General features: G+C 47.1%; 4 protein-coding genes across 4 annotated transcripts; 1 reads left to right on the plus strand and 3 right to left on the minus strand.

Moving 5' to 3' along the window:
* Positions 1–2637: 2637 nt before the first annotated feature.
* On the minus strand, positions 2638–4842 carry EJ05DRAFT_444346 (endo-1,3-beta-glucanase; the record flags this gene model as incomplete). The annotated part of the gene is made up of 1 exon (XM_033742122.1): positions 2638–4842. One exon carries the CDS (start codon positions 4840–4842, stop codon positions 2638–2640), a length of 2205 nt encoding a protein of 734 aa, XP_033596424.1.
* A 1381-nt stretch (positions 4843–6223) lies between these two features.
* Positions 6224–7703, minus strand: EJ05DRAFT_479988 (Utp14-domain-containing protein; the record flags this gene model as incomplete). The annotated part of the gene is made up of 1 exon (XM_033744784.1): positions 6224–7703. A coding segment is annotated over exon 1 (1393 nt), but the record flags the coding sequence as incomplete, so codon positions are not given.
* A 490-nt stretch (positions 7704–8193) lies between these two features.
* On the plus strand, positions 8194–9109 carry EJ05DRAFT_479989 (uncharacterized protein). The gene is made up of 2 exons (XM_033744785.1): positions 8194–8657; positions 8764–9109. The coding sequence occupies exons 1-2, from the start codon at positions 8364–8366 to the stop codon at positions 8899–8901; spliced, it is 432 nt and encodes a 143-aa protein (XP_033596426.1). The 5' UTR covers positions 8194–8363; the 3' UTR covers positions 8902–9109.
* EJ05DRAFT_479990 (class I/II aminotransferas-like protein) lies at positions 9040–11327 on the minus strand. Its single transcript, XM_033744786.1, has 3 exons — positions 10904–11327; positions 10311–10786; positions 9040–10244 (listed from the first exon to the last, which is right to left on the minus strand). Exons 1-3 carry the CDS (start codon positions 11016–11018, stop codon positions 9333–9335), a joined length of 1503 nt encoding a protein of 500 aa, XP_033596427.1. The 5' UTR covers positions 11019–11327; the 3' UTR covers positions 9040–9332.
* Positions 11328–12129: the final 802 nt, after the last annotated feature.

The raw sequence follows: 12129 nt of genomic DNA on the forward strand, positions 1-12129 counted from the left end.
GATAGAGTTAGCTACTTCATCCTTAATAGAGTAAGTAATAATACTATAGCGGTGGAACTCCTTATAAAGGAACTTCCTAGTATAGGTAAATATTCACGTCTTTATTACTTTCTATACTACCTTAATCTTATCGCCTAGGCGCTTCTTTTTAGTAAGGATAAGAATATATTTAATAAGTTATCTAAGGATCTTATCGCCAAGCTTACCTTCCTTTAAGAATAGCGGAAAAAAGGTCTAATTATAGTACTCTAGTCTATTATCTACTTTATCTATTACTCTACTAAGAGACGCTAGAGGTTCGAGGCTATATAGAAGAAGATTTATAATAAGAACACGCTTATAAAGGATATAAAGTTTATCCTAGTTTAACTAAAGAAGCTAGTTAAGACGCGCTAGAATAGCTATTACGACTTCATGGAGCGTAGCCTTATATTATAAGCTATAATTAATAAGTTTATTAAGGAAATTCTCTTCTAAAGTTAGCGACGTAGTAATCTATAGTAGTCTAACCGAGATCTCTTTATAGATACTAAAGATAAAGACTCTAATAATAAAGTAGTTAACTTAGCGAATAGAATCCTATTATTTATTATAGAAGGTAGACTTAATAACTATAACTAGAGTATTATTTATATATACGTTAATACTCTCTTATCTATTAAGAAAGTACTTCTATAAACTAAAGAAAGAGGCTATAAGGCTAATTATAGAGTAATCTAGTAAATTCTTCTATTAATATGCTTCCTAGAATTATACTTTAATAACCTTAGGTTTTCTAAATCTACTTCTATTATATCTATCGGTAAAGTATAGCCTAATCTACCGCTTAAAGACTATTTATAGATTATAATTAATAACATAAGAAGTAAGCTAGTAAAGTACTATAACCTAGTAAAGGAAAACGTTATATATTATACTACTATATATCTTTATTCTATATAGAAATACTTCTTTAAGTAAGATAATAAGGATCTAATAGACTTATATCTATAGGTATTACGAGATAGCCTAAAATTAGACTTTCTTATACTCTATTACTTATACTAATCTCTATTACCCTTCTCGCTACTATCTCTACCTCTTCTAGTTATATAATCTCTACCTTAGCTATTATAAGTAGAGTAATACTTAGATAAAATAAAGATAAAGGGCCCTAAAAGGTAAGAGGAGAATAAGCTAAGTATCTATCGTCGCCTTAATAGTAAGTCTAATCTTATAGATAGTCTAATCTAGTAGTAGCTAGATAGAAAGAATAAGTTTCTTTACCTTTATAAACTTATAATTAACGTACTCTCTATACTAGCTTTAAGCTATAATAATAAATATATATTTAGTAAGATAGAAGATATAATTATACTATAACAAAGTAAGATAAGCCTACTATTAATTAGCTATCTATAAGATTTAAAGAGTTAGTAGTATTATAGCCTTATCTATAACTAGTAGCTTACGTAAAAGTATACTAGTTAGTTTCTTATTAAATTTAGATGATTTAGTACTTAAATCTACCTAGGTATATACTAAGGCGTACGAAAATCGACTATATAGTCTTAAATATATGATATTTTAACTATGTTTACGAGATTCTTCGACTACCTACTAAACTTTAGTTTAACTTAGTTAACTTTAATTCTACTACTAGAACTAATAGTTTAGTTTAAATATATAGTAGGGTAAACTAAAGTACTTTAGTTTAACTTTAAATATAGGCATAGAATTGAACTGATTGTTTGATAGGAAGTCTGCTCACACCTCAACCTCACCCCCTGACCATGCAAACACCACAACATCACACGCCTAAAAGCGCACTTAAAGTCAATTGTATTAATTATATCAAGTATCACCATCACTATCGCCCTCTCTGCATCACTGTCATCGATACATACCCATCGTTTCTCAATCCCAAGTTACGACCCCAGCCCCTTTCTCGTATTCAAATACGAAAAATCCACACGGCCCCTTGAACTTCCACCATCCGTGGCCCCGGCTCTTCCACTATATCCCTATCCCTATACACAATGAGAAACTCTACAATCAACCCCAAAACGGTGTATATCCATCAATCCATCTCTGTCCAGCGTCGTCGTAGTATCACAATATTCTATAGCACATTGCCTATCTCTGCTGTATAGATATGTTACGTGTATACACTCACATACACGATCACGCCTACAAGTATACAACTGCGGATAACGCCATACATGTACAGATAATGGAAGATATAAGCAGATCATAGATCGCAAAATAGTGCATAATGACATTGCTAGACAAGAGGTCGAGAAAGAGGTCGAGAAGGATTGTCTTCTTTAGGTTGATCTATTGATTATGAGAAGGAATGAGGAGAAAATAGAAGAATTGGTATTTTCAAGGTAGGGGCTACATACAGGAGTCCAGAGGTATACTACATCGTCGCCGCCATTGACGAGTAGCCAGGAACTAGAGATCTCAGAGGCCTCATGACGTATCGAAGAGCGCGTATGTGGGTAGCAATATAGACATGCGCTGACGAGCGAACGACGTACCTCACCAGGACATGAAGACGAGCGCTACTCCGAAGCATATCTCGCTCTCGGGACTCGTACTCTTACCGGAGCGTATCCACTGCCTGGCGAAAACAATACAATACGACACAATCCATCAAACACCTCCCAGCGCTGCACACCAGCACAAGTACCAAGTTCTACTCGCACCATCATCCAGCCACTCATCTTTAAACGCATCATCTGCAAAGAACCTGTACGCTCTCTGTGGGTCAAACAGTGCGACGTTAGCCATGATGATACCGAGCCAGCCACCGCCCACGTCCTGCAGCCTGCCCTCGAAGACGGCTTCGAATTCCTCCTTGGCAAATTCCGAGCGACGTGTGAATGCGGTTGCGGGACAAAGGGGTAACATGTGGATGCCGTGGATGTATTCCGGTCTGAGACCGAAATATGTGGCGCAATCTGCTTTGTTCTCGAACATTATACCCACGACCTTGTTTGGGATGAAAGAGGGCGGGTGGATCGTATTGTTCGAGCGCATGAGGTAGTAGCTGTCCAGTGTGCGTGACAGGATTGAGAGCATGAGGTTGCCGCGCGATTCCATGGCCCTGTCGCCGATAACGTGACCCCACATCTTCAGGGCATATGCTGCGAACACGTCTTCGGACGACGACTCTTGGTCCTTGCCGTCGGCGCTCTCGAAGAGTCCCTTTGCCCATGAATGACCACAGAACCAGTCGAAGGAGCGGTAGAACGGTAGTACGCTGTCAGTACTGGAGTTTGCAAAGTCTTTGACGAGCATTTGCACCCAGGCTTTGTTCGTGCCTTGATGCAGCCAGTCGGGATCAAGATAGCCAATCACTGCTGCTGCGTATACGAAGTAGCCATAGTGAAAATGATGGTCGTTATAGTACGTATTGCCGAAGTCGAGATTCTTGTCCTCGTAACCTCCGCTGGAGACAATGCCCTTCCATGCAAGGTCGTAAACCAAAGGGAGAGGCTGCTTGTTCTGCACAAAAGTATTGAAAGCTGCCTTGAGCTTGGCCAGCCCAGCACGTGCGGCGTCTGGGTTCTGCGCTATGTCGTTTGTCACGTATGCAATAGTTGCGAACTTGGCAAGCGCTTTGCCGCTGAAATACATGGAGTTGAGGTTTGATTGCCGATCCATATCCTGCGATAGCTCAGATTGACCGTACCTACTCAATTGTGCGGTGAGATGAGGTGCGAAAGAACGAACATCTCTCTTCACGGGGCCCCACGGTCCAAAGCCCATGTCTGTGGGTAGGTTGCTTTCTACCATGGTAAATGTAAGCCTGTCCGCTTGAAATGCTGTCGCAACGCCTTTGGTGGTAGTTTGCAACTGTATGTGAGTTTTCGCTTGTAACGTCGCCACATCCATTGACTCGACATGGTGAGGCAGAGCATACATGAGCAACGGCTTGCCTTGAATGCCATGCTTTGTCCAAGAGAATGTATAACTCCCTACGTTCTCGCTCACAGAACCTGAGATGTCAGCAGATTGCGGGTATGCTCCCGCAGACCTATCAAACACCGCGAGGGCCTCAGGAGATTGACTGCCTCCGGAGATCTTGGCCACTTGTATGAGGCCCGAGAAGTGCTCATTGCCAGCAACTGTACTGTTGTCCCTTAATCTCAAGCTGAACGGATCGTATGGCTGGTTCGAAGGTGTCATATACAGTGCCCACATATTGCCGTCTTCCAAGACAGTGATAAACCTGTAGGTCGCACCGTAATCCTTACACGAAGCAGAGTCAACAAGAGCCGGACCGGTAAAAGATCGAAAGAAGACACCAGACTGGATCAAAGGAGTAGCATTGATGTATTTTCCAGTCACGAATCCCATACCCTGGGTCAATGGAAATTGTAGTCTCGTCCAATAGCACTCACTGGACCCTTGGAGATTGACGTTCACAGAAAAGGCCCGGTGAGAGTCAGTTGTAAGCCTTGTTTCTGGACCCAATTCCGCCGCAGAGAGGGTAATCGACTGGATGAATGTAGGGTTGAGGAAATAGCGAGACGGAGAATTCTGCGAGGATCGATCTGATACAGGTTGTACTACGAGCTGATTGCGCTCAATATGAGAAATTGATAAGCCCCAACTCTTCGCATTGCCGTTGCCTTTGCTCCACCAAATGGAGTATGGATGTGTCCAAACAGTATGCTGTTGCTCTTCTAGGAAAAGGTTGGCGTAGAACTTGTTCGTCTGAATGGGCTCCGAGGAATCTCTAATGACCCCTTTGCGCGGAACGGGATGGTACTCCTCGCGAGGAATGTTTCTAGGAGGCGCATTGTTGTCGATGGGCACAAAAATATTGCGCGCCCCCGCATTCTCTGCCATACTAATACTCATGTCGAGGGATGCCTGCTTCGACGGTAGGATATGGAGCATACTCGAAAGAATAGATGATCAAGGTGAGGTGATGGAGGTTGACGGACAACGTGAGAATCCACGATTCATGTGGACCTGAGAAAAAGCTTAGGTAGCTTTCGCCTGGTAAGGTAATACTGATGTGGCCGCACTTGCCCAAAGCTGGCAGATCTTGTCATACGATCGAATGAAGCGATTCGTTTGAGCAGACACAGGACACTACCAATCAGAGAGGGCATGGGTTGACTGGGAGATGATTTTGATATACTCTATTAACTCTCCATCATGTTCAGCTAAACCATAGGTCGCTCTGGCGGCAAAATAATTCCCTGCTTCATGAGCAACCTAGGCTTCGTACCATCCGCGAAAGTCTGCACTGTATTCCACTCAACGCCTTTCGGCATCCTGAGCGAGCGTTCGTACTGTGCTCTATTTTCGAATTCATGCGGTAGCTGGGTCGCCAGGTATCTTGAATTCTTTCTGACACGCTTCTCGTTGATGATAACCCTTTCAAGCTTTGCGTCTTTTCGATCGCTCGGCTTAACTCCTTCTTGCTTACGCATAACCTTGCCTTTGTTTCTCGCCTGCTCACGCTTCGTAAGGCCACTGCCGACCCATGTTCCCCAACCGGGAATAGTGTCGTCCACGACCTTTTCGTCTTCCTCTTCGACGAGTGCATTTTTCTCGGCCTCGAAATCGGCTACAGCATCATCACCTGCAAACCCACGCTTCATGATGTCGCGGTGCCGTATCACCAGGGAGTCCACTGAGTCAGCATCGCTGTCATCGTCTTGCTCGTCATTACCGTATGACACCGTTTGCCAGCCATCAGCATCTGGAGCGGAAACAACCTCTACTCCAGTCGTCTTTGGCTTCTGCTTCTGCTTCGACGGCTTCTTCGGCTTGAGGATAGTAGTTGTCTGTAATTCAGGCAGTGCTTGTTGTCCGTCGGATTTCTTAGTCATCTTGGGTCCTGTAAGCCAGGGGTTCTCTACGGGCTGAGCAGTTTGATCAAGACTCGTTATTTCGTTTGTCCTTGTTCTGTTGGATTTCGATTTTACTGACTGATTTTTCGTGCTGCGCGTTTTCGGGGTTTGCTTGTTGTCCAGGATAATCTTGACTTCTTTGTCGTCTACAGGTTCGTCGTCGGAGCTGTCGTGTTCTTCGAAAGCATTTCGAGCTTCCTTGGACGCCTTCTCCAAAGGTAGTTCTACAGGACCGTACTTCCGACGCCCAGCATTCGCGATGCGCTCCTCGGCCTCATCACTATCCGTCTCCTCGCCGTCTAAATCCTTCCGCATCTGCTTTATATCTTCATCATTCTGTGCTTGACGAGCCGCCTCCGCCTTCTTCATAAAAGCCATGTTGGCAAGCTTCGAACCGGGACCATCTGGAACATCTTGAGCAGATACGCGCTGCAGCTGGCGCCCAATCTTACGGGCCTGGCGCTCTTCTTCGTCTTCGACTTCGCTCTCATCATCGCCGCTACTGACATCGGAATCGGCTTCGTTTTCATTCCGTACGTCTTTGCCTGACATGCGCTTGCGCAGCTCCTCATTCCGACGGGCCATCTCAGTCACTCCATCCCTAGCATCATCGTCCCAAGCTGCTTTACCGCTCTTTTTCACACCTTTAGCCCATTTGCTCTCGCGATGCTTGGCGCCCATGCGCTCTTCTGCACGGCGGCGGTCATTTAATTCGCGCTCCTCCTCTTCCAAGTCGACTCTCTCGGCCTCAAGCATAGCACGCTCCTTCTGTTCCAGTCTCTCACGCTCTTTTCGGTGCACTCGACGATAGGACTTGCTTTTGATCTTCTTGATACGTTTCGCACGAACTTCTTCGCGGAAGAGCAGTTCTCGAGCTTTGCGTAATTCGGCGCGTCGGGCCTCGACTTCTTCCTGTGGCAGCTTTTTCGTTTCCAGTTCTTCGAATTGGCGAATCTTGTCTTCATCCGTCTGACCATTCTGTTTCATCAGGCCGCTCTGGAGTAAGATATTTTGAATGTTACTTTCCAGATCATTCTGTGGTTTGGTCGTGGGGAGGAATCGCCGACTACCCTCGAGCTCAGTTTCATCACCATGCTTGAGTGGAAAGGAGAGATGCTCCGCTTGACGATTTCGTTGCACTGTATCGGTCCATCGTTCAAGTGTCTCTTTGGTCTTTTTGTTGGCTGCAATGCGGTCTAATTTGTCCTGCTGTCGTTTGGGTAGTGGGACTTCGACTTTGGCGGGTATACCGTTTCGCTTCGAAGCCTTCACATCATCTCGCAAGATTTTTGCAGCTTGTCTCAACTTGGAGCCTGCCGTCGCGGGAATCAGATCCGCCAGGTCGATCTTCCCTGAACCAATCGTTGCTGAGTCTGATGGCGCTGATGCTTCGAGGGCATCATAGCCTTTTCTTTTCCGTTCCGCTGCTTCCTCGGCTGGTGTCATCGAGGAGATGAGATCTTGAAGTCTACGGAGCTGTTGAGGATCTTCTGTTTCGCCTTCTGCGTCTGATAACGATATGTCGGAAGGCCCGTCATCCTCCTGGTCGGATTCATTCGAAAACCCATCAAAGGCCTCCTCAGTATGACGCTTCTTCCCTCTGACGGCAGGCTTCTCATCTCCGCTATCCTCGTAGTTGTCTAGCATAGTGGCAAGATCAACAGCATCCTCGCCAAGACTATCATCACTATCCTCTTCCATCTCGTCCTCTTCATCCAAAGTCAGTTCCTGGTCGTTTTTGGTTTTCCTTTGCCGCATCTTTTTAGCTTGTGTGCTACTACTACCACGAAATGCGTATCCCTCAAATCTCTCTTCGTCGCTTTCGCCAAAAGCTTCGTCACTATCAATGTCACTATCATCTTCATCATCCACGTTGCCCATCTGCCATGTGTTGCCATCGCTGTCGCTTCCCTCGTCAAGGTCAGAATCCCCGCCTTTTCTGGCCGATTTACGATGACGTGAACGATCCTCCTCATCTTCGCCGTCCTCATGTTGTTCCTCGTCCGAGTCTGGTCTTGCCCGTTTGCGATCGGGCAGCGCTTCATCTAGGTCACCTAAGCGATGCTTGCGGACCTTCGACCGTTCAGGATTCTCGGCCTCGGCGATGGAGTACGCATTGAGGCTGCGCTTCTGAGACTTTCCAGATTTTTGTCGCGGTTTCTTGGTCTTCGACGACGAGGCCGAGACAACCGAGCTGCGTGCTATACGGGGTGCCATGTCGCAGATTTATGTGATGGGAAGTGCTTTTGGTGACTTCAGTAGGTTTCGCACATATCCATGCTTAGAAATTTAGACTGAAATCTTGGCGTCGTCTAAAATTCCTTTGTGACGCCGAGGTTCTTCCGCGGAGGGCGCCGCAAAACGCGGAGGTCTCGTAGGAAGTTGATACAGAGCTCGAGCATCGCCGACGAGTTTACCTCACGCATCAATCAATCACTTCTCCGATCTCCATCCTCACCCGTCCGTCGACCGCGACCGATCTCCATTTCCTCCCATACCACCACCATGTTCAAAGCCACGCCTACGCTGCAGATGTTCAAGCCTACAGCCAGTCTCCTCACAGCCTTCAAATCAACGCCAACACTGCAGGCCAAAGCGTACGAAATCAACACAGGCTCCTGGCGCAAATTCATCCCCCTGACGCCGAAAAAGGGTAACAAGTACTTCTACAAGGGCAACAAGGTCGGCTCGCATGGATCGTTTCAGAAGGGACACAATGTCCTGCAAAAGCGCAGGGTATATCGAGTTGATTATAGCAAGGTGCGCACGTATGTGGTGCCGGATCTGAACGGGTGCAGGGTGAGTCGGATACTCTTTCTTATCCACAAGAGAGAAATGCAGGAAGGGAAAAGGAAATATGGTCGGAGTTGGGTGCCGTGTGAATGAATGCTGATGTGTGATGTAGTTGACGCCGTTCACGAGCAAGTTGATCGAACATCCTAGAGACATGCCCAAGGAGCCCGGAGAAGGTAGTGACCTCGACCCAATCAAGGGCGAGGCCTTCCTGCAACTCTGGAGGGATTTGAACAGAGATGGAACTTGATTACACTGGCATATTCGAGCAGACGAGATGCATTGCGTGGAGTTCAGGGCTGGTCGCCCATCTGTATATAGTTGTACAATATCGTATATCCAGCATATGCTTGGTTTAGGACGGATGCTTAGAGACGCAGTCCAAGCCCTGTAGTGAACCAATACAGTATACTCTTTATATGATTCGAAAGCAAGACACTAGGCCAGAGGTATCAAGACGGTCTATTACCGCTATCTAAGGTATCACGAATATCTAAGCTATGTTCTTTGACCCAAATAGTAGTGTCTATGAGCACATTATCCAATTCCATCCCCTGTTCGGGCTGCTGTATTCAAACCACAAAACATAAATTGCACGTATACCAGACATTCATTAATCCAAGCAAGGATGATGAGGTCGAGTGGTTTGCCACGTCGCCTCCGAGATCTCGCGTGCCACATCTATGCGCCCGACTTGCGGGTAACTTTTGGACTGGTCGGGTAGATGGGGCTTTCGATGGCAGCATCATCACGCTTGTCGGCGAACTTGAATGCGCCATACTTCTTCAAGACGCGCTCAATGGCATCCATACCCTTGACGAGGTTGTCCATGCGCGGACCATACGAGATACGTACGAAGTGATGACAAGGAGAGTCAAACAGATCACGACGCTTGCTGGGATTTAAGTCGAAGAAGATACCCGGAACAACAATTGTCTTCTCCGCAAGCAGAGCTTGAAAGAAGTTCAGACCATCGTTGATCTCTATGGGCAGTTCAGATAGGTCGAGCCACAAGTAAAAGGTGGAGTTCGGGCAGTAGCCAAGAGAAAAGCCCATTGCCTCAAGACGACCCACAACATAATCACGCTTTGTCTTAAAGTGGGTCTGGAGAGCGCGCATCTCGTGACGGACTTTGTGTGGCTCAAGCATAGGGATTGCGGCCTCCTGGAAAGGAACATTGCAGCCTCCATCGAGGTACGAACCACAAGAGCCAATTGCCTTGATGAATTCCTTGGGTCCAATGACCCATGCGACTCTCCAGCCGGGCAGGCGGAAGCGCTTGGTCATACCGTCAATGATGAGGACGTCGTCTTCGTCCACATCCTCGACATTTTCGGCAGCTGAGATAACAGTGCCATCGCACTCTGTGGTGTAGTTGTAGCCGCAGTAAAATTCGTCCATAACCAACGTGGCACGGTCACGGCAGATATCCTGGATCTGGGCAAGCTCAGGGTTGGTGATCATCTGACCGGTTGGGTTACGAGGGTTGGAAGTCAGGATGACAGATGTACCACGGGCAATTTCCTCCGCAATCTTATCCGGGTGGATATGGTATCCATCGTCGCGAGATAGAGGAATAGGAATAGCGGCAATCTGGGTGTAATTGTTAGCTCGTCACTTTATGATTATACACAGGCCCCAGCGACTGGAGGAGCATACGTTACGGAAGAGCGACAACATCTCGTTATACGCCGTGTAGTCCGGAATGAAGAAACCCAGGTATGTGTTGCCCAAAACTGCAGCAATACGGATGAGACCAGCACGTCCACCGGGAACGATACAGACGTTCTCCCACGTGTACTTGCTCTCTTTTCCCTGTCTGTGATGCTCGTTGTAGAGATTGGCGACCGCCTCTCTCAAAGGGCGAATACCAGCGGTAGGTCCATATTCTCTGCCGGTCATGGTAACGTCAATCTTGTGTGGGCGGACGAATGTGCCATCGATCTCGTCCTCGACCTCGGGAGCACCTTGCCCCAAGTTGGACCAAGCCGCTGGGTTTTCTGCGAAGCCATGCTCGTAGGCGCGCTCTGAAGTCCAGACGACACCTGTAGAGGCACGAGAAGCATCGAGTCCGGCGTGAGGCTTGTGGCCCTCGTGAGCGTCACGGAACTGACGGTGAATCTGCGATTGAAGCTCTGTCGGAGGGGTAGCTCGTTAGCCAAGGCTAGTGTAGCGAAATAAGTGTAACACAAGGTGCAAATCAAAATTCAGGCAGGCATGAAGCTCGTGTGAAACAACAAAGGCTTGCTTACCATTTTCGCTCTGCTGGTTGGAGGAGAATCGACGCTCCTTGGGCTTGCTGATGCCTTGAAGCGACGAAGGTCGATTTTTGGTAGAAATGGACAGACGATGGGCGGGGAACGACATGATGGCAGCAGTACTGTAGTTCTAAGCTGGAGCTTGGAGGCTTGGTATTCCTTGGTAGTGGAGTTGAGTGCAAATGCAAATGCAAGCAGAAGCAATGCACGAGTTGAGGAAGAGGGAAATAATGATAATTAGAGTGGCCCGGGACAGCCTTAAAACCAAAAGTCGATGTTGACGGCGCGGGCAATGCAGGATCCTTGTAACTGTTGTCTCTCGTCTTGTTCCCACATTTCTCTTGCCGCTGCCCAAGTTCCCCTCTAGGTCTGGGGCTAGGTGCTGTGGATACGGTGAGCAATGAACACCAACTGGCGCTGAAACGCGTGGTTTTTCCACTGCCTGTGGTCACCTAACCCCTTAAGTAGCTAGCTTTGCTTATTTTTGGCCGCATAATTGAACACGAAATGTATTTGGCGTGATTCACTTACGCTGTCATCCACTGACCGAGCAGGTATACGCCACAGCTGAGCAGCCTTTGGGGCCGACTGGCCCGATCCGTAGCCTTCCAATCATCTCTCACTTGGGGGAGGCCGACGACAATGAAGAGCTATCATCACAACATGTCCAGAACGACGCTTGAATGGCTAGATATGGGACTAATAGCACCGTCTGCTTACTTCAGGCATGCTGCCAAGGACCCCATCTATTTACGCAGGATCCGTTTGTACTTTCTGGAGGCAATTTCCTTAATGCTACAATTCTGTACAGGGCTGAGTGATGCTATGTCTAATTAATTACTATTTATCTTCTTGAGTACAGAACAAAGAACCACTCAACCAAGTAGTTAACATTACCCCCGGAACCAATGGAAACTAGTGTTGAAATAAACTGGATGGTTCACACGCAGCTGGGCGCAGCAGCTAATCGGCCCGCACTCTGCGAAGGCATCCTACTCGGTGATAAACCCTCATTGCGCCAGGTCATGTCTCAAGCCATATGCAACCCTCCGGACGTTCTCGGTAGTTTCAGCCCGCTAACCATTACAGCGCACTTCAAAACGTGCTACGAGGTTCTAATCATGTACCTTAATGAGTAGAAGAGTCCTTCAATGTTTGATTCTATGTATATTTCTATGCCTCGAGGAGAACGCAGCTAAGCCGTGCAACGGCTACAGAGA

This window comes from Pseudovirgaria hyperparasitica (genome assembly GCF_010093815.1).
Source record: "Pseudovirgaria hyperparasitica strain CBS 121739 unplaced genomic scaffold EJ05scaffold_18, whole genome shotgun sequence".
In the NCBI taxonomy this organism is placed as follows: Eukaryota; Fungi; Ascomycota; class Dothideomycetes; order Acrospermales; family Acrospermaceae; genus Pseudovirgaria; species Pseudovirgaria hyperparasitica.

What these genes read in the sequence shown, in the direction of transcription:
- EJ05DRAFT_479990 (XM_033744786.1), bottom strand. Translation starts at nt 11,018, where the DNA reads ATGTCGTTCCCCGCCCATCGTCTGTCCATTTCTACCAAAAATCGACCT. An exon ending in CAACCAGCAGAGCGAAAATG is followed by an intron (nt 10,787 to 10,903) that starts GTAAGCAAGCCT and finishes CCCCTCCGACAG; the next exon opens with AGCTTCAATCGCAGATTCAC. An exon ending in TGTTGTCGCTCTTCCGTAAC is followed by an intron (nt 10,245 to 10,310) that starts GTATGCTCCTCC and finishes AATTACACCCAG; the next exon opens with ATTGCCGCTATTCCTATTCC.
- EJ05DRAFT_479989 (XM_033744785.1), top strand. Translation starts at nt 8,364, where the DNA reads ATGTTCAAAGCCACGCCTACGCTGCAGATGTTCAAGCCTACAGCCAGT. An exon ending in CGGATCTGAACGGGTGCAGG is followed by an intron (nt 8,658 to 8,763) that starts GTGAGTCGGATA and finishes TGTGTGATGTAG; the next exon opens with TTGACGCCGTTCACGAGCAA.